At 42.2% G+C, this 18344-nt stretch overlaps 1 protein-coding gene across 2 annotated transcripts in view; it reads left to right on the forward strand.

The window, feature by feature from the left end:
• The first annotated feature begins 11908 nt into the window (after positions 1–11908).
• The window catches only part of CRADD (CARD and death domain containing adaptor protein), an 83696-nt gene continuing 77260 nt past the window's right edge, over positions 11909–18344 (forward strand). The window contains exons 1-2 of one of the 2 annotated variants that reach the window (XM_075151098.1): positions 11909–12074; positions 15603–15908. In XM_075151098.1, coding sequence (XP_075007199.1) covers positions 15611–15908 — 298 coding nt within the window. In that variant the 5' untranslated portion in view covers positions 11909–12074; positions 15603–15610. Of the gene's footprint in view, positions 12075–14884; positions 15053–15602; positions 15909–18344 lie in introns of those variants that run through there. The other variant, XM_075151108.1, reaches the window with a different exon arrangement.

Here is an 18344-nt window from a genome sequence, read left to right on the forward strand (position 1 = left end):
TTTCTAAATGCCGCTAATGTAGAGTAACTTTTAAATGCAATTCTTAAAATCAGCCAAAGAACTGAGTAACTAGTTGTACAACTCGGCATGGAATTCACTATCAAAACAGTGGCAGTTCTGGGGGAAAGGTTTTTATTTCAGATGCCACAAAGGGAGACTTTATGTAGAATAATCCCAGCTTGCATCCTCGGGGGTTCAACAAGGTGGTATGCTATTCTTGCAAGGAGAGAGGAGTCAGGAATCTGTCCAGATTGTGTTGCCTTGTCAATGGCATAAAATACTGCACTAACTATCAAATGCTAACTGAAGCAGTGGGACCGGGAGAGACTGCAAAAGTGGTCAGAGACGTATGAGAGTGCATAAGTATCTCAGTTCTCTGATTCCAAGATTAATTTGGTGCTGGTGTTCGTATGATCCTGAAAGCTTAACTGGATCACACTGTGATAATCTTGCCAAAGTTATGCAACTAATCAAATCCAGTCAAAAAAGTGATCATCGATTCAGTTTTTATTGAACTATAATTCTCATGCTTTTCTGCAAGCAAAGGAGTACTGTAAGTAATCAGTTTAAAACATTGTTTTTCAAAGTTCTCTAAAAGCTGACCTTGAGGAGAAATGCTACATCTTTCATAGGAACCCAGTATGTTGCTGATTATACCAGATTGGTATCCCAGAATCTTTGTTAATGTGTTAACATCTTCCCAGTGGTGATATATCCATGTTATTACTATTAAGCCTCTTTTCGTTGAGGCTTTAGGACTGTACACTGCAGACTTGCAGTTGCTCAGTTCCAATTCAAAACATGGATATCAGCAGTTACAGCTGTCTTCTACAGTGTAGAATGTTTTCTTCAGCTTGTTTCCCAAAATGTGGGGAAATATGGATTTGGGTTTTTTTTTCTTTTTTTTTCTTTTCTTCTAATTCACCATTGTAGCTATCAGACTATTACTCAATAAAGTTAATCAAATTGCACAACAATCTTCCAATCTTTGTATGTATGGATTTGCTACTATTCAGGGAACAGTGATCTTGGGAACCTATATAATTTCCCAGCTAATATTCAAATAAAGGCACACGTATCGGTGGGGATGAATACCCCTGCTTTGCCTTTGTGGTGCTGCTCAAAGGTATAGCTGGATTACGTTCAGATTAATGGCTTAGAGGCTGCCTGCTGAATTCCCGTAGTTAGGTATTAGCATAGGACATCGCTTTTTCTGTTACAGCAGTTCTCCAGATGGGAAGAAGGGACTAAGACCCTCAGTACCCACTCCTCAGTCTAAATGTAAAATATTTAATAGGAGAAATATCCAGGATGAGAGTAATAGGAGAGCAGTAAAGAGAGAAACAAGGGCATAAGTTCATCCTCAGTCAACAATTTCATAGTTTTAACTCTTTCCCTAGCTTATGTTTTAATTAAAGCAAATAGACCTGTATTTGAACAAGGAGGGTTGTCAAGACTTGCTGTAATCTAGCCCTGCCCAGGCTGAAATAGAAACAACATAAAATAATCATCTTGTTTTCCGTGTGACTTAACTGCTCTGTAGTACTGTCAGGATGCTGTGTCCCTTCTCATAAACTCTGGGGCACTTACCAGCTTATTTTGTTGCATCTAAACTCCCAGTGTTACGTGCTCAGTTTTGTCATTAACATGCTGGCAGAAATGAGTAGCACAGCTGTTGAGCCAAGAAAGACACCAAGAACCCGAGGCAGAGGGGATGGTCCCTAGGTATGGCAAATACTAGATACGTTGTTGTTCTCTCTTGAAAAAGGTGGCTCTTCTCCCTCCTCTTCCACAGCTTCAATTCTCCCTGTTTTTAATGCAAGCTTTAGTATAGAAATGGGGGGAGTTTTCTCCTGAAAAACAAACCAAAAGCTTTTGTTATGTAAAATTTTTCCCCATGCCCTGCCAAAATGTAGCAGATTGTTGGAAGTTTTTACATAACACAGCGACCACCCTCCGGTTCCCATCCCAGAAGAGCTCTTGTATTCCAGGTATGTGTCGTAATCACACGGTTCTTCTGTGCTTGTCATCTGTCTTGCTAGGATCTGCCACCGTGAAGCTGAGGAGCTTTTCCTGTGAGCAGTGCCCGTGAAGGAACCGTATTCCTGGGAACACTTTTCATTCTGATGAATCGGTTTTCTTACAGTTCTTGTCTAGGTCTACCTTGAGATGAGATAGCTGCTATATGGAATAACTTCTGTTACAGTAAGGAAACACTCTAACCTGCTGCTACGTTAACCTTCCACTACTGGGCATTTTTAGCCAAGGTGATACTTAGCTGTGATATGCTTGGGGTCTCGGTGGTGAACACATTATACTAAGGTCCTTCCCTCCAGGCTAGCCCCTGGCCTGGAACAAGCAGACTGAGAAGATAAGAGCTTCGGGGTGCACTGAGACAGTCATGTTGTACATACAAGAAATGATTCATGGCTCGTTGCTGGCAGCCTACTGCAAGCAGTCACAGGCCAGGTGTACCCCATGGCAGAGCCAAGCTCTGAGAAACGACATGGGGCAGGTGCGGGGCAGATGCAGGGCAGCTTGCTGGGCTTTTTATGAGCGGTTCTCCAAAGCACAACGGCAAACGGCAGGCTAAAGACAAGGAGTGCTAGTAAAATGAAAGGTAGTGATTCGTGTAAATAATCAAGAGTAGTTACTGTGATGTGGAATTGAGTCACCAAATTTTGAGCATACTGACTTAGACTTCGTATCATTTGTATTAGTTACAGTGAGGAGTAAGTAGGGTCTGTAGCTATGGTGTGCTCGAAGCAGTGAACAATATTTTGAACAGACTGGAGGGGGAACTAGTCCTCTTTCTATGAAAGCATAGTTCTTGTCCTCATTAGGATGCCAGCCCTAGGGTTGATGCGTTGCACTAGTAAAACTAAACCACACTATAGCTTGCTGCAAGCTCGGCTTTATTCTAATGCAGCACAGAGGAACGACCTGTTCTGGTACAAAAAATCCAAGGATAGCACATTATTAATTACAGTGATGCAAAAAACTTTCATGTAGACCCCATGAATTTTCAGGCACGATCACGTTGTCCAAACATTTTTCTAAAAAGTTCCAGTGTTTTTTTTTTTTACTTTACGGATGTTGCTGTGGCTTGTTCACAGCACTAACTTTTAAATTGCTAGCCCTTCAGATTCCAAAAATGACTTCAAACTGATACAAGTCATCTTGAATTGCTAGTATAGAGTATTCAGTGAAGCCAGTTTCACAGGTTCAATGCCCATGAGTCAACCAAAAATCATGATAAGGACTTTAATCCTAAACCTTTTCTTTCATCCCATGTGTTGATTCAGTTTTTCATTTTTGAGTCTTGAGGTTTCAGATTTTCCAGCTTATACCTGGAATGTTAGTTGCTGAAAACCTCTTCATTTTAATTAAAGGAAAGCTGAGAATCCCACAATTCTAAAAGATGATGCTTGAAAAAAATAATAATAATAAAACAAATAATTGCAAGATGATTTATAAAACTGGAATCGGTAACTGTATTTAGTTTAGCACTAAACCTATCAGAAGTGTCAACTACGTCTCCGTTTGAGTTGTATTTAGCTCCAATTTAGGTATTTCCCTGCTGTTAGTATTACCACCAGAGACAGAAAACGGTTCAAGTACAAGATGGGCGAGTAGAGTGGGAATATAACCAAGCAGCTGCGCCCATTGCGTTGGAATTAATTTTATTTTAATCTGATCTCATCAGTATTGTCCTAATTATATTTTATGTAACCACATTCTAGATAAACAATATATAATTATTAGCAAGAAGGAAAAATTGTTCACTAGAATATGGGGGGAGAGGGGTTTATTTTTAGATCCTAAAACAATCCAGAACTTAATCTTCACTAAAAACTGTGGAGCTTTAGAATCTGAGACTCTCATTACCTTAAGAAAACAACCTACCTACGATAGGAAGTACAGGGTTCTGTAGTTGCATGAATTCCTGTATCTTAGCCACCCTCTCGTGTCTTAGCAAAATGTTCCTGTAGGTAAATTACCTTGTTAAAGATCAAAGAAAACCTTTATTTACTTACAAGTTCTATTCAAGAGCTTTTTCTTGTATTTCTGATAAAATTCCTATGGATTTTTCCTTTGGCTATAAGCTTAGGATCTAGCAGAAAGTGAGTTGAGTGGTGTCAGGGCTTTGTTCTTCTTAAGCCAAAACACATGATGGAAATGGGAGGAGATACCTTTAGACGTGGATGTCGTGTCCAACAGTCATTTAAAATAAAGTAAAACAAAACTTCTGCTGACTTTGCTGTCATTAAAATAAATCTAAGTATCATATTGACTGCTAGAGGAAGTAATGGCTTGCGGGATTCTAACAGTTGTGTTACTGATTCTCAATAATTATAAGGAACTTTTCTGTCGAAAGGAGAAATTTTATTTTTAAAAAACTATAGAAATAAAGGACACTTTTAGTACATATACCATAAAATTTCAAAATAGAATAACTAGAAATTACTTGAAAGGTCTAAGCTGGTTAGTGCTGTATGCACAAAGGAAGGGGGAATGACAAGCTACTTTGGTATCTCAGACTAGCTCCTGAAAACTGCTTCTTTATTAGTGTTAACTTCAGCAGGTCTCAGTATTTTGCTAAGCTCTTAGCATGACTGAAAATGCCTGGAAACAACATTCCACCGACACATAACTTCAGATCACCAAGGTCTGATCTCGCTTTACAACAACATGGCGGTTTGCCACAGCGTTGCTGAAACTGGGTAATTTCTACAGCGGGCTGAAGATCAGTCAAAGAAACTGGGAGGCAGAGTCATTGCTGCCAGGGGCTGTGAAGGGCATCGGTGCCGGTCATTATCTGCTGTCTTAGACAGAGGGCATGCTACAAGCTAGGTAAGATACAGCCGCCAGGAAACCAGATGAGAAGCTATTCTGCTTGCTGAAGCGGGAATTACCTGTCCGGCTTTTGGTGTCTTAGAAGGGACTGAAAGAACATGGAAAAGGGAAAAGGGGAAGAACATGGAAAAGCCAGCAGCTCCTATGAGAGGTGGCACTTTCACAAGGTGTATCAAATAACTAACCATGAGGACTAGTACTATGCTGAAAGGTGTATTAGTAGAGCTTAAAGGTCCAGGGGAGCAACTAGTATCAGCACAGTTTGAAACTACATATAAACAAGGTCTGGCTAGATAACTCAACTTCAAGAAAAAATTAAGCTTAGAGCAAAATCAGTCTGTCCTGGTCCCAGGGTTGCCAAGGGGAGGAGGGATTAACTGTGTTTACGAATCAGGCTATCTACAGGGCTTTGAAGTAGCCAGCGCCTCTGAGAAGGTCTAGGGAAATGTGAAAACATATCACCATAATTATGGTGTTTAATCTCCCTGATAAATTGTGGATTTTATTCTACTTAAATCCTATTTAAAAAAAGGATTGTGCCTGTGTTTTGCTTTGTTTTGCTTTGTTTTGTTTTCTTCCAGAGTTGGAGCCATTAACTATCCAGGAACTGAAATACCAAAATAATATCATTACTTTCTAGATATTAAAGAGTAAAAAAATGCAGGAGCAAAAGCTATTTACATTAGCATAAGAAGCAAGCTGACATTTAATAGGAAAAAGTTCAAACAGATAATACCCAGGAAAAGTTCAGTGCCGAGTGCTGCAAAGAACAAAATACATTAAAACAATCCCCAAATTCAATGTGCCTGCCTTAATTCTTCTTTCACTGGTAGGCAGAGTTTATATAAGTAAATCCTTTTGTTTTCAGTCCAGTTATTCCATAATTCATGTTTCATAGCTGAGGATTGCAATTTGGTGCGCTGTTGGTTAACAAATAGTAATTGCGGAGGTATGTTAAACATGGGAAAAGATTCAAAGCCCAGTGGAAATTCTTCTTTTGACTTTATTGACATTATTCAGATCAGGCTTGATAACAAGAATTATATAAGAAACAGTTGTAAGACTGATATCTGAAGGCTGCAAAGTCACAAAATGCTTTGTATCTCTTTAGGTTGCAGCCCTGAAATAGAATCTGTTCAGCTGAATCTCTGTACCCACACTGTTTGTCTTGGGGGGATCTCCAAATTTGAGGGGTTGCTCTGGACATCTATATTACACTTGTCATACATTTGCTTTTTTCTTACCTAGCATGCTTCTTATTGACACAGTCTGGAGGGCAGAATAAGTTGTGGATCAACTGTTATTGTTTATGGGATTTTTAGCCGGTTCACTTTCTTTTAGGAAGAGCAGTATTAAACAAGACTGAGCCTATGTTAGCTGCAATTTACCTATCTGTAAAGTGGGCAGTGGACTTAACGTTTTGTAATTTATCAGTGTGGAGTGAAAAGTCGCTTATATTTCCGTTAACATTGATAGGAACTTAAGCTGCAATGATGGTAGTATCTTTGAATGGCTGCATTGCTAAGAAGAGAGAAAAAAGTAAGTTAGGAAAGTGAGATTCTTGTCTAACTAGATTGCAGTGGAAGTGGCATCGCAGCTCCTTCGTGAGCTGAAGCGCTTCAGACGCGTGTTGTCTGCGAGGGAAACTGCCTGTGAGAAGATAACTGTTTTCTGGAAATTCATCTAATTCTTTTAACTCCCCTGATGGAGGATGCAGTGCCTACTGCAGGCTGCTTAACTAGCCCACTGTAACCATGCACGCAGACAGATTTCATTTTGAAAGGGAACAAAGTAGAGTAAGTGAATTTTTAGTCAAAGGGGTTTTTTTTTGTTTGAAAACAGGACATATGGAAGAAGTATAAGCAGCGGCAAATCTCTTGCTAGGTTACCTGTAAAAACTTTCCACAAATCATTACTAGCTCCTGAAAAGGTTATCCTGAAAGTAAGGACCTTTAAAAATACAGGTACTGTGTATGAGTTTGTCCAGTTCAAAGCCTGGGAAAGAAACAGAAGATTACAAAAACGAGCAGTTATTCTCCTCCTAAATAAAACCAACCTTCCAGTCTTTTATCTAAAATGCTAGACAACCATTTCATATACTGTAATTTGCAAACAAAAGAAATTGGTTTTGTGAAAAGGTTTCAAACTTGAATCTTAAATTCTTTTTACTTATTTGTCAATGTTTGATTTTCAGGCTAATTTGTGAATTTTCTTTGTTTGTTCTCACATTATTAAAATGGTTGCTTTACAGTTAAAAAATAGTTTCATAAGTCTGGAATAAATATTTAGAGGCTTGCGGTATTTCATCTGTCTCCTCAAAGCATCTTTAAATTAAACTTCAAAAACAAACAGAGAACTACATTAATTCATAGATTTAAAGAAAATGGACTAAAAATTCTGAGAAATACTGAGTCACATTTTGCAAATATTAATTGCAGGTTTTTTATGACAATTCATTGCAGAGATTCTTTTTTTTTCTGGAATGAATAGAAAAGTTTCACATTTGATGCCTGCTTCTTTCCTTATAACTATTCTGCATTCAGCTTTTGGCTAGAGATTATTTGTATCAAAGTAAACAGCATTAAGAATTAATTCATTGCAGTACTGCTAATAAATATTTTTATTATTGAAACAAATGTAAATGTATAGACACTCCACGGTCGCTTCAAACCCCATGGTTTAAGATGTTTTGAAACCTTCTGTGCTATATTTTACATACATGCTGGACATGCCTTTTAATAAAATAATACATTTAAGGAAGTTCATGACGTGTCACTTACTTACATTTTATATTCATCGCTCTCTTCGAACTGCATTTAATTTAAAGCCTTTATTATTTAAATGAATGGGAAGTTGTGAAGTATCAGAATAATCTAAGAGGCAGCCCAGGGGCTGATCCCCTTCAGTGATGCACTTCAGTCCTGCCCGTCATCTTTTCTCGGGAGCGATAAGGAATCACTTTTGGAGTAGCAAATGCCACCTGAAGAGTGACAGCCCCTCCCAACCCACAGTCCAGCGCCCTCAAACCCTGCTGGCACCCAGCACGGCATGCTTAAGCTTGGTCTACAAGCTGGACAGTCTTTCCCTACCAAAACATTCCCTTCCTTGGCATCAGCCTGGTTTTCGGTGGCTGATGGGAGACCTGGATGTTGGCGTTAGGGAGGGCCACACTTGCTAAGGGGAGTGCAACAGGGACCAGGGTGAGGAGGAAGAGGAGAGGGAGGAAGGGAAGGGATTATTGCCTGGGTTGGCAGCGGACGGCAATGGCTTGCAACACCCTCATCTGGTCTTCAGGCCACCGAGTTTGGGCCACGCTGACTTGTATTTTAACAGTGGTTTTGAGATACATCACATTCAGAAATGTTTTCTGTGTTCTTCTTTCTAAAAATGACAGGCAACCATATAATATATGTTTCTTTTTTTCCATCTTCATTTCAGAGGTTTTGTGAGAGATTTAACCAATTAGATGTGTTTTTAATAAACAAATCTAGAGGCTCATATTTCTTTTCTTTTGTCCTTAAAGTTGGAATGCTGTCCTACAGACAATTGAAAACAGCATAGTCCTAATAGATTAAATCTGCTTGCACTAGTTTTAAAAACACATTTTGGCTCTTGTTATCAGCAGAAACAAATTAGTAGAAAACAAAGAAAATATGTACATGCTATGATACAGCTTGATGCTAATTAGCATAAAGGATCCTCTCAAAAGCTTTTTTTTTGTTAAAATCTCATTATACTTGTACAGAGTTTCTAAAAAGATTTGCGACTTTTAAGTGAGCTTTATAAAAGTGTATGGTGAATTTCAAAATCTGGTATTCTGACCTGGAATAACCCAGATGTAGAGAACAGCGCTGTCAGAAGAGATGCCGCTTAGCTTCGTTCCTGCAGATTTGCACTTGCTACCCCAAATTCAGCAGTCCTCAAAAGTGTGGCCTGACGATCACCGGTGATTCCCCAATCCACAGAACCAGAGAGAACAAGGTTTTAAGTCTAAAAGTCTGATGATGTGCGGGATTGACCGTGGTCCATTGATCTAAAAAGTCTAGGAGATACTTTTTTAATCTACATAGTTAGCTTTGAAATTTGAGCAGAGTTAGTGGGGAGTTCAGCTGAACCCAAACTGGCTCAAAAATATATATATATATATATGTATGTATGTATATTTGTCCCTTAAACTGGAATAGAATCGAACCACCCTTCTGAAGTTTTGTTGAATTCTGACCAGAACTGAACTGGCAGAACTTTAGTCAGGGCTGAACCCAAACAGAACCAAAATGAAAAGTTTAAGGGCTTCTCTCCTTGGACTTAAAGTATTACCTGTGCGCATCCTCACTCTGTACCTGCAGAGTATAACCAACACCTGGGGTGCATTGCTAAAGATGAACCCGAAACACCAGTAGCGCATTTACAGTTTCTGCTAGTGAATTTGCAGCACGAGTTATAAACTAGTGGAAGGAAAAGGAAACACCAGATTTTCCCTTTAATCAGACTTGGACCTCTGCTGTCATCCTCTTCCTTCCTAGGCTTATCTGTTTCCTTTCACCGCTTTCCTCCTCTGCATCCCTGTTTAGACTGTAAGCAAAGACGTGACTAAATGCTGGCTGTACGACTGCTACCATTTACTTGAGCGGGAACCGGAGTTGCTTTGTGCATATCCATATGTTTTGCTAACTTTCTAAGATATTCTTGGACAGTATAAAATAAATAATCCTAATTGCCTCATCTGGCAAAAAGATATAGTAAATGCAAGTGATGTAAGTGCTTGTCTTCATTTTCTATTTTAAAATGTAGGCACATTATCTGCAATTAAATGCAGCTGTCAGGATCACAATGATGTGATATTTTAAGTCTCCAAGTTTGGTCACTCCGATTCCAGATATAATAACAGTTCCTTAGATGCTGACTGAAAAAAAAAAGCTGGCAATCAGAAAGACAAGAAGCTAAGAAAGGAAACTTTCAGTAGCTGTACCGAACCATACTGTACAGCGCTGTGCTGAGGAATGACCATATAGATGGTCTGTGGTGTTCTCTGCTCCCTGGTGCTGTTTGTGTTGTTTACAAATGTATTTTCTCACAACCGGTATTACAAACTATCCATGACGTGAAAATTTAAAACCATCTCAGCAGCGTACTTCTTCTCTTAGAGTTACCAATGATGACTTACTTGCGTGGTTTACAGTGTTGTCAAGGTCATAGTAAATACATTAATGCATCACTCTGAAACCACCCATAGGAGTATTTAAATTTTTTGTCTGTGTTCCTAGAAGACTAACCTGTGTGCCTAAGACAAAAAACATTTAGCTTGGTTTAATAGATGTATTGGAATAAGATATTATTTATCAATTATTTAAAAGCTATTTAATCCCCTTGTATCAAATTTATTGTCTGGAAATAATCCTAGATAAAAGCGTTATGTCAATTAAACCAAAAATATCAGTTTAAAATTGCCAAATAAGTAGCATCTCTGCAGAAGCTGTATATATATATAAATGCATATAATTTTTAAACATTTCTTAAATCCAGCGTACAAACTCTGCTTTTAAGACTGTGATTTACATTCTGCGTCCACATAAATTCCCAACTTTGCTGTCAGCCACAGAAAAATCAAAGGAAAAGGATCTAAGCTTTCTGACTAAGCGTGTATCTTTATGCAAAATCTTGTAGATAAATATCATGTGGAGCATATGCAGCATGTGGGCTCTACCAATAACACTTTCAGTTATATTTTTCCATGGCAAATATTTCCTGGGTACAATACCTAGGAAAGGCACATAAAGGTTTCCGTAACTAACTTCCAAATATCCTTAAATCTTCCAAATACCCTGAAATCTGTACGATTAGCCTAAACTGAATGTACAAATGGGATTCACACAGTGGCAACATTTCTAGCAGCAGCTGCAGCAACCACCTTTCCTGCTTTTCCAGAGGGTAGGCATTAGCAAGCCGAGCAGACCACAGCCAGCTTGCTGTGGTTGCCTGCAGCTTCAAGGTAGCGCGTTCCAACTCTGCAGGATCTTTTTTTTTTTTCCTTTCATCGCTATTGCGGTCCCGACATGAAAGAAAAGGGCTGACACTGCTCAAGCCCGTGTGGCACCTGACACCTACGTAAAGATGGAAAAAAGTTCTTCCATGATATGTGATAGGAAATGACACCGCCTCATTTTTATAGCTCTATGAATCAGAGTTTTCTCTCTTCCACCGTACTTTGGTTTCAAATATTCATATAAAATGACGTGAAAGAGATGTTTTCGTGTTCAGTGATAGATGGATAAAACTATGAGGATGTGCACAGAGCTTGAAATGTGGTAGACACAGGCTGGATCTTACTAAATGGTTTTCATCTATGAAAGTTTCTTCATTTTCAGGCTGTTCAGGTGAAAGTAATGAAGCTGAATATATATAGTATTCAATGCAACATTCCTGTATGTTTGATACAACGACACCAGCACCTGGATGAAGTTTGGCTTGGCATATACTTGGGAATAGGAACCAGTATCCCTAGAGAGTAATGAGATCAGCCGATTCTAATGTCACAAAAGCTCCATTTTTGTAATTTCTAATTTAATTTTAGATACAACTCCTCCACTTTCTTAAAAAAACCCACCACCCAGATGCTGAGAGCGCAGCAGGTCCTCCGAACTCCTGGAAAGGAGCCTTCCCCGCGGAGACACCCCCCCCCCCCCCCCCGCCGGCAGCCCCTCGGCACCGGTGGCGGCACCGAGCGGCGAGGGGACCCCGCCGCGGGGCGCGGCTTGGGCCGCGCGGCGGCCTCGCTCCCTCAGGCCGTTCTCGAGCTCGCGTGGGGCCGGCCACGCGCCTGCGGACAGTCCTGGCGGGGTTCCTTCCCCTCCCTGGACGCCCCCGCGCTGCCAGCGCTCCCCACAACCCACACCCCCGCAGCAGGCCCCCCGCCGCACGCCTCCCCCGCCCCGAGGCCCACCTTCCCGGCCGGGAGGCGGGCGGGACGCGGCCGTGCGTCCCGACCCGCGGGGCCGCCCAGCCCCGCTGCCCACAGCTGACATGGCGGCCGCGGCGCGCCCCCTCCCCCCCCCCCCGCCCTCAGCGGGGCCGGCAGCGGCGGCCCTTCCTCGGCCGGCCCGCAGCAGGGCGGCGGCGGCGGCTTCCGGCGAAGCCTTCTTGCCTTCAACAAAGATGGTGCTCCCCGCGCAGGCTCCGCGGGCGCCGGGGCGCCCTGTGTAGTTCCCCACTTCCCTCTTGTAAGTACGGGGCGAGGGCGGAGGGGGCTCTCCCCTCAGCGCTCGCCGCCCCGACCGCTCTCTCGCCCGCTCCGCGGTGCGGTGCCGGCGGCGCCGCTCGGCTCGGCGCGGCTCCCCCGCCCGCTGCCCCGGGCGCCGCCGAGGGGGAAGCAGGAATAAAGGCGTCAGCCCGAGCGGTGCCGAGGGGCCGTTCAGCGGCGGCCCCCCGCGCTGCGGGGCCGAGGCAGGGGCCGGGCTTCCGCGGGGCCGGCCGGGGCGGCGGGGGCTGCGGGCCGGCGGCAGCGCCCGCCTCCGCTGCAGCAGCCGTGCCGAGCCGAGCCCGGAGGGAGGGCGGGGGGGAGGAAGGCCGAGGTGCTGCTGCTGCCTGTCGGGCTGGAGCCGCGGCGGGAGGCTCGGGGCTTGGGTGCCAGCAGGTCGGGCAGCCGGCCCCTGACTGCGGCAGGAGCAGCAGCTTCCAGACCTCGGTTACAGGAGAGAAGTTAAAAACAAAACTTGATTTTTTGGGGGGAGATTTTTAACCGTAGGCATGCTGGGAATAGCCGAAATCGCTCATGGATTAGGCAGGGTGGACCTTATTCATAGCTAAGCAGGCACATGGGAACGTACTGGAGTCATAAGCAGCCCAGTGCAGTTGGTGTTTGGGAACATGCCAAAGTGTTTCTAGCCAAGAACTAAGTGAATGTTCTTTTTAAGATCAGAAGGGGTCTTTTTAGGGTCAAGGCTTTCAAAAGTTTTATCCCCATTCATGGGCAGATTCTGTATCAGATCCAGAAAAATGCAAACCTGCCTGCGTTGGTGTGGTGATAAGTCAAGGACCGTGCTCATTCAGCAGGACATGTGGGTATATTTTTTTAAAATTTGGCTCTACAATGGCAAAGATGCAGTTTTAGAAGTATCTGGGGAAGGTTTGAGCCATGTCATCTTTTGGGTAAATGGATGTCTCATCTTCTTACTTTCCCTCTAGCACCGGCATTACTAGAGAAAATTTATTTTAGAGTTTACTTTGGATCCCTAGATATAGGCTGCAATTAAAATTAATTTAAATTAATTTTATGTTGCACTAAACTCCATCCCTACACTGTTACGCACCAAAATCCTGATACATTTCAATATCTGGCTGCTTAGTTCCTGACTCAGACATTTCCTTCTCACGGTAAACACACACAAAGAAATACTTTACCTTTAAAAAGACCTTAAAAATCAATACACCCCATCTTGGAAGTTTACTGGGTCAGTGACGTTGGTGTTAAGGGCCCTTGGTGCTAAGGGCTTTAAAACCTCATCCTGCAGTCAGCGAGCCAAAGCCCTTTTTCAGCAGAAATTCCCCCTTCAGATTCATGGCTTGATAGGGATTTTTCAGTGCACAAAGGTGCAAACTGAAATGGTTTGAAAAGGCCTTATTTTTTGAAAAGCGTTGAGCACTTCAGTCATGAAGAAGGGGAACTCATCAAGTGCTGTACAGTGACTGGAGAAGTCGATGTTCCTTGTCCAGCACATGGGCGAGGAAGGTCCTGGATGGGGACTCTCGGTGGCCTGTGCAGAATGTGAAGTACAAGAGCTTTGTAGCATCAGTTTTCTGCCTGGGTTGAGATAACATCCTCAGTGCTGCTGCTGGGTGCCTGTCTTGAACTCTGCAAGGGCTTCGTGAGCTCAGGGATGGTCAGGGAATCCTGGAAGGGAGAAATGGCAGTGATCTGCTGCTTAAATTTTAGCTGGTTTTGCTTTAGTCCAGCGATCGCTCCCAGTAGTGTAAAGGTAGTGCATGTTAGAGACCAGAATCTTCAGCTTCACCTGTCCAAAATGGGTGTCCTAACATGAAATGGGAAATCCAGTTCTCTTTCTTCCTGCTCTTTTTCCATCTCCTTACTTGCTCTCATCATTTCCATTATCTCACTCCATGATGGAGTTTGATGTTTGCGCTATGCTTAGCAAACTAGCATTTTTTAAGGACGTGTGCTGGGATAGCTGTTGTTTGATTCCCAAATGACCCCTAGACAGAAGGCAGGCACCTCAAAATTCACTTCAGTATACGAGAAATGTACTGGGTAACCCAGGAAGGATGGAGTCCTCCTGGGAAGATGCTGTCCAGCAATGCTTTCAGCACTCAGGAGAAGCAGTGGCTTTATCACTGTCACAGACAAGGTTTTCCAGTCTCTCTCTCGTGGTCCTGTGCTCTTGCATTCTCTCCAAGATGCCATTTACATGCTTATATGTTCTGTTGGTTCCCTGCCCTAGATTTTAACAACCAGGCCAACCAACTGACCTCTGATGGGACCTTGGGAGTCAGTAGGCACCTCTGATGATACAAAGACGTTAGCAGGTTGTTTACAAAAGCGTTGAAAATCTCTGGCTCTCCTTGTATCCACAAGCTGAATGAAGTACAGTTTCTGCAAGGTCTAGCTGTTCGAACAGCAGCTTCTAGTTTAATTATCAGAAACTGTCGTGGTAATCATACTCAACATCTGCTGCAGTTTTTTGACTTAATTTTTTAGTCATGAGAAAGTATTTAATTGTATTACTCTGTAATTTTCCTTTTCAAGTGCCATTAATGGGCCTAGGGATATGTTTGTCGTTAAGGACTAGACTAGACATCTTGATTCGGTTCATAGGTCTGGCACGGACTCCTGGTATGATCTTGGAAGAGCTGCTTGGTCTCTCTGGACCTTGATTCCTCTTCTGTAGAGTGGCTATAAAATGCATCTTTTCTAGCTTTTGTCTAGTCAGGGTATTAGTCAAGTGAAATGGAAGCTGGCAGAGGGCATCCGATTGCTTCCTGTGAACACATTAGAAGGGTAAATACCAGGGAGGGAGAAGAGCTACTTAAGCTAAAGAACAGTTTTGGCAGAACAAATGCCTATAAATAGAAGATGGATAAACCTGAGATGGAAATTCGAAGAAAGTTTCTCATCACCACATCAGTCGAGTTCCAGAGCAGCCTTCCAGGATGAGCCAGGGGGAAGAACAACCTAGTGCGTAAGGTACATTTCCACCCCTTCTAAAATTAAAATGCATCGTGTCGGCCAAAGCTACCTGCAGACTCTGTCCCTGCCGCTGCTGCCTGTCTACCAGTCCTGCAGCTGCTTTTGCACTACTGCAGCAAAAGTGCTGCAACAGCAGTAGCGTCAGAGGCATCAGTAACAGAGGTTAGGTGTGACATCTCTCTAACTGTTTGGGGTAGAGTCTCTTAAGGACTGGCAAATGCTCTAACTGCCTTTAGCATGGACCTTGACCAGTTAGTGAGCGGGATTATTTGGCATGTATTTTATTCCAGCAAAGGACTGGTCTTCACAATGCCAAGGTTCTCTTCCTGTCTAATATTTCCCAGATACGGCTGCATTTTAGCTCGTGAGATGGTGAAATCTAGGTGGAAAGAAGATGGTGGGGATCATTAATAGTTTTCCCAGGTTGGTGATTCTGAGTTTGGCATTCTTTCTAAAGGTTGCCAGGTATCAAACATCACTTCTGAATGTTAAAGGTTGAAGTATTTTAATCTTCACGCATTTCCCTACTCCTTTTCTCATGCTCTAGGTTGCCAGATGGATGCCAGGGACAAGCAACTTTTACGTTCCCTGCGCCTGGAGCTCTGCACAGAGGTGCTGGTGGATGGACTTGTGATTCAGTATCTCTATCAAGAAGGGATTCTCACGGACAGTCATGTTCAGGAAATAAAATCCCAAACCACCAGTCAGAGGAAAACCATGATGCTCCTTGATATTCTCCCCACCAGAGGACCCAAAGCTTTTGACGCGTTCTTGGATTCGTTACAGGAGTTCCCGTGGGTTAAAGACAAGCTGATGGTGAAGCGTAAGGAAATGACAGTACAAGATCCTGCAGGTAAGGCCAGGATTGTTGTTGCTGATACTTTGAAACTTGTTCTCAAGCCGTAATTTTGAAAGTATTGAATGTACCTGTAATTTCAAGTTATGCGTTGTGTAGATATGGAGCGTGATACCAACAAAAGGGGACAGCTGAATTTCCTGGAAGCCAGCCAAATGCCAGGAAGTATTGCAAAGTTTGGGGAGTGAGCAGGGCTGAGTTTCAGAAGACCAGGAGACAGCAGGAGAGGCTGCCTTGGGAGAGGCTGGGATGTAGGAGGACCCAGACTCCATTACCATCAAAGGGAACGGACTATACAAAGTAATTTTGACTAGCTGCAGAACAGTCTCTTCACCATCCATAGCTGATTATTGTTTGGTTTATGTATGTTTTACAGTGGTTTGTTTCTGGATTGTGCATATTGACAGAATTTTTATTTACTTACTTTTATTATGATTTTAATGTCATTTTGATTTAGTACCATATGCTAATTTAGATTTATTTAGTTTATTATGTTTACTGGAGTGCAAATATCTGGGATCATTACTTGCAAAATTACTAATCATTGCTTAGTTTGAAAACAAGTTTAGGAGCTGACCGATTTAGTGGGTGTTACATAATCTCATTTAGTCAAATCTCTGGCTTTCTGACATTTAAATGTACTTCTAAAACTAGTTTTCTGGACTTGATGTTTGTTCAGAAGTGATTTCTTTAGCAATCTGTGCATGCAATTGTTGAGCTGTTTTGAAGTCAAGACGACTGCTTAAAATGCACGTTTCTTGCCCCAGATTCTGGCAGCATGCACTGGCTGTTAACCTCGTGTTACCAGGAGGTACTGAAATAGTCCTTCACTTGGGAACATCATTTCCAAGCAGTCTGATTAACCTTTCTCCAAACCCTCCATCCCACCCCGCCACCCCATTTGAGTTTGGTCATATGTATTTTGATGCACGTGACGTGTGATTTTTCCAGCGTCAGTGTGCTTTGCGTGAGACTGAAAGCCTGTGAAGATGGGTGACTAAGACCCGTTGACCGTCATGTGCACCTGCATCCAGTTAGCTGCACGTTCCAGAACGTTTTGTCAAGATCTGCTGGACAAATCTGACATTATCTTACCTTAGGACATTTTTAATGAAATATCCTGACAGCTTGTCTTTCTGTTGGGTCTCTGTGGAGGTTGCTTTATGCTTGCTCAAAATGGGTAAATAACTTTCAGAATTTGGGAAATAAATGTCCTGTGCTGCCCATAGGGGAAAAAACTGCAAGTTCTCAGCACAACGCAAACTTGCGGCATTGAGTGTGTTGGAAAAGACCTTGCTCGCTGTTGTGACAAATCCTGTCATGCTAATGCTCTCTATTTGCCTTACAAATCAGCCTGTTCGTTTGCTAATTGCTGGTTAAGCTGTTGAATAATCCTTACAGTTCCAGAAACGCACACACAGAGCCATCGAGTACAGCCAGGATCACGTAGTTTGTTACTAGAAAAATTGTTTCTGATTTTTGTCCTTTTGATTGTTTTGTGGATGTTCCCGTTCTTGATCGCTTGTGACTAATGTGCTGGATTTATGCATATCAGGTTCTCTGGTTTCGAGTGGGCTGACTGTACTTGATAATCCTATTGCCAAATTTTGTGTGTAAGTTAGAAAAGGCTTCCAGATTAGATCAAAGGTTACTGTTATTTTTACTGTGGCAATACAGAGTGTAAGAACAGGATAAGAGGCAGATAGCCAAGTTTATTTTAATATTTAGGCATGTTCTTTAGAAGCCAAAGAAAGAGAGCACCATCTGTGCCCTAATAAATGCTGAGTGCACCCTGGAATGAATTGGAAACTATGGCGGCATCGTCAGTGCTGATTACATGCAAGAAAATGTGGTTTGGGATAAAAAGCCTCGCTTTGCATTCTAAACAACAAACTTGTAAGCTTTTGTCTAGGCAGAGTACTTGAGCATATGCTTGGCCTTAAGCATGGAAAAAGCCATTGGCTCTAATAAAACTATAAGCATACTTAAAATTAAATGTGTTCTTTAGTGCCATGCTAGATAACTTAACTTCTGCCTTATTGGAAACAGTTCATATAAATGATGATTTGTCAGTGGCAATTTCTTTTAAAGAATCCATTTGTTGTGAAAAAAGCCTGCCACATACACACTCCCTTTTTTTAGACCCTAAAACTTTTGAAATTGAAGTTGGTTTTATGGCCCCAGATTTTTAAATCTTTTTTTCCTTTGAATCATGCATACTTATGGAAGTTGCATGCCTGCTGTTCACTTGTTTATGCTCAGTTAAAATAAAATATTTCAAGCAAAATATCCTCAGTTTTTGCAGATCTTTTGCAGGACTAAGGACTGGTGGCAAGTTGTTCCTTGAAGGAAGGTTTTATTTTATAGTCTTTCACTTCTCACTGACTACACGTAGGATTTTTAAAGTCAGTAAAAGTAGACTGTTAGGTTTTC

Source organism: Calonectris borealis, chromosome 1, assembly GCF_964195595.1.
Source record: "Calonectris borealis chromosome 1, bCalBor7.hap1.2, whole genome shotgun sequence".
NCBI classification, from domain to species: domain Eukaryota; kingdom Metazoa; phylum Chordata; class Aves; order Procellariiformes; family Procellariidae; genus Calonectris; species Calonectris borealis.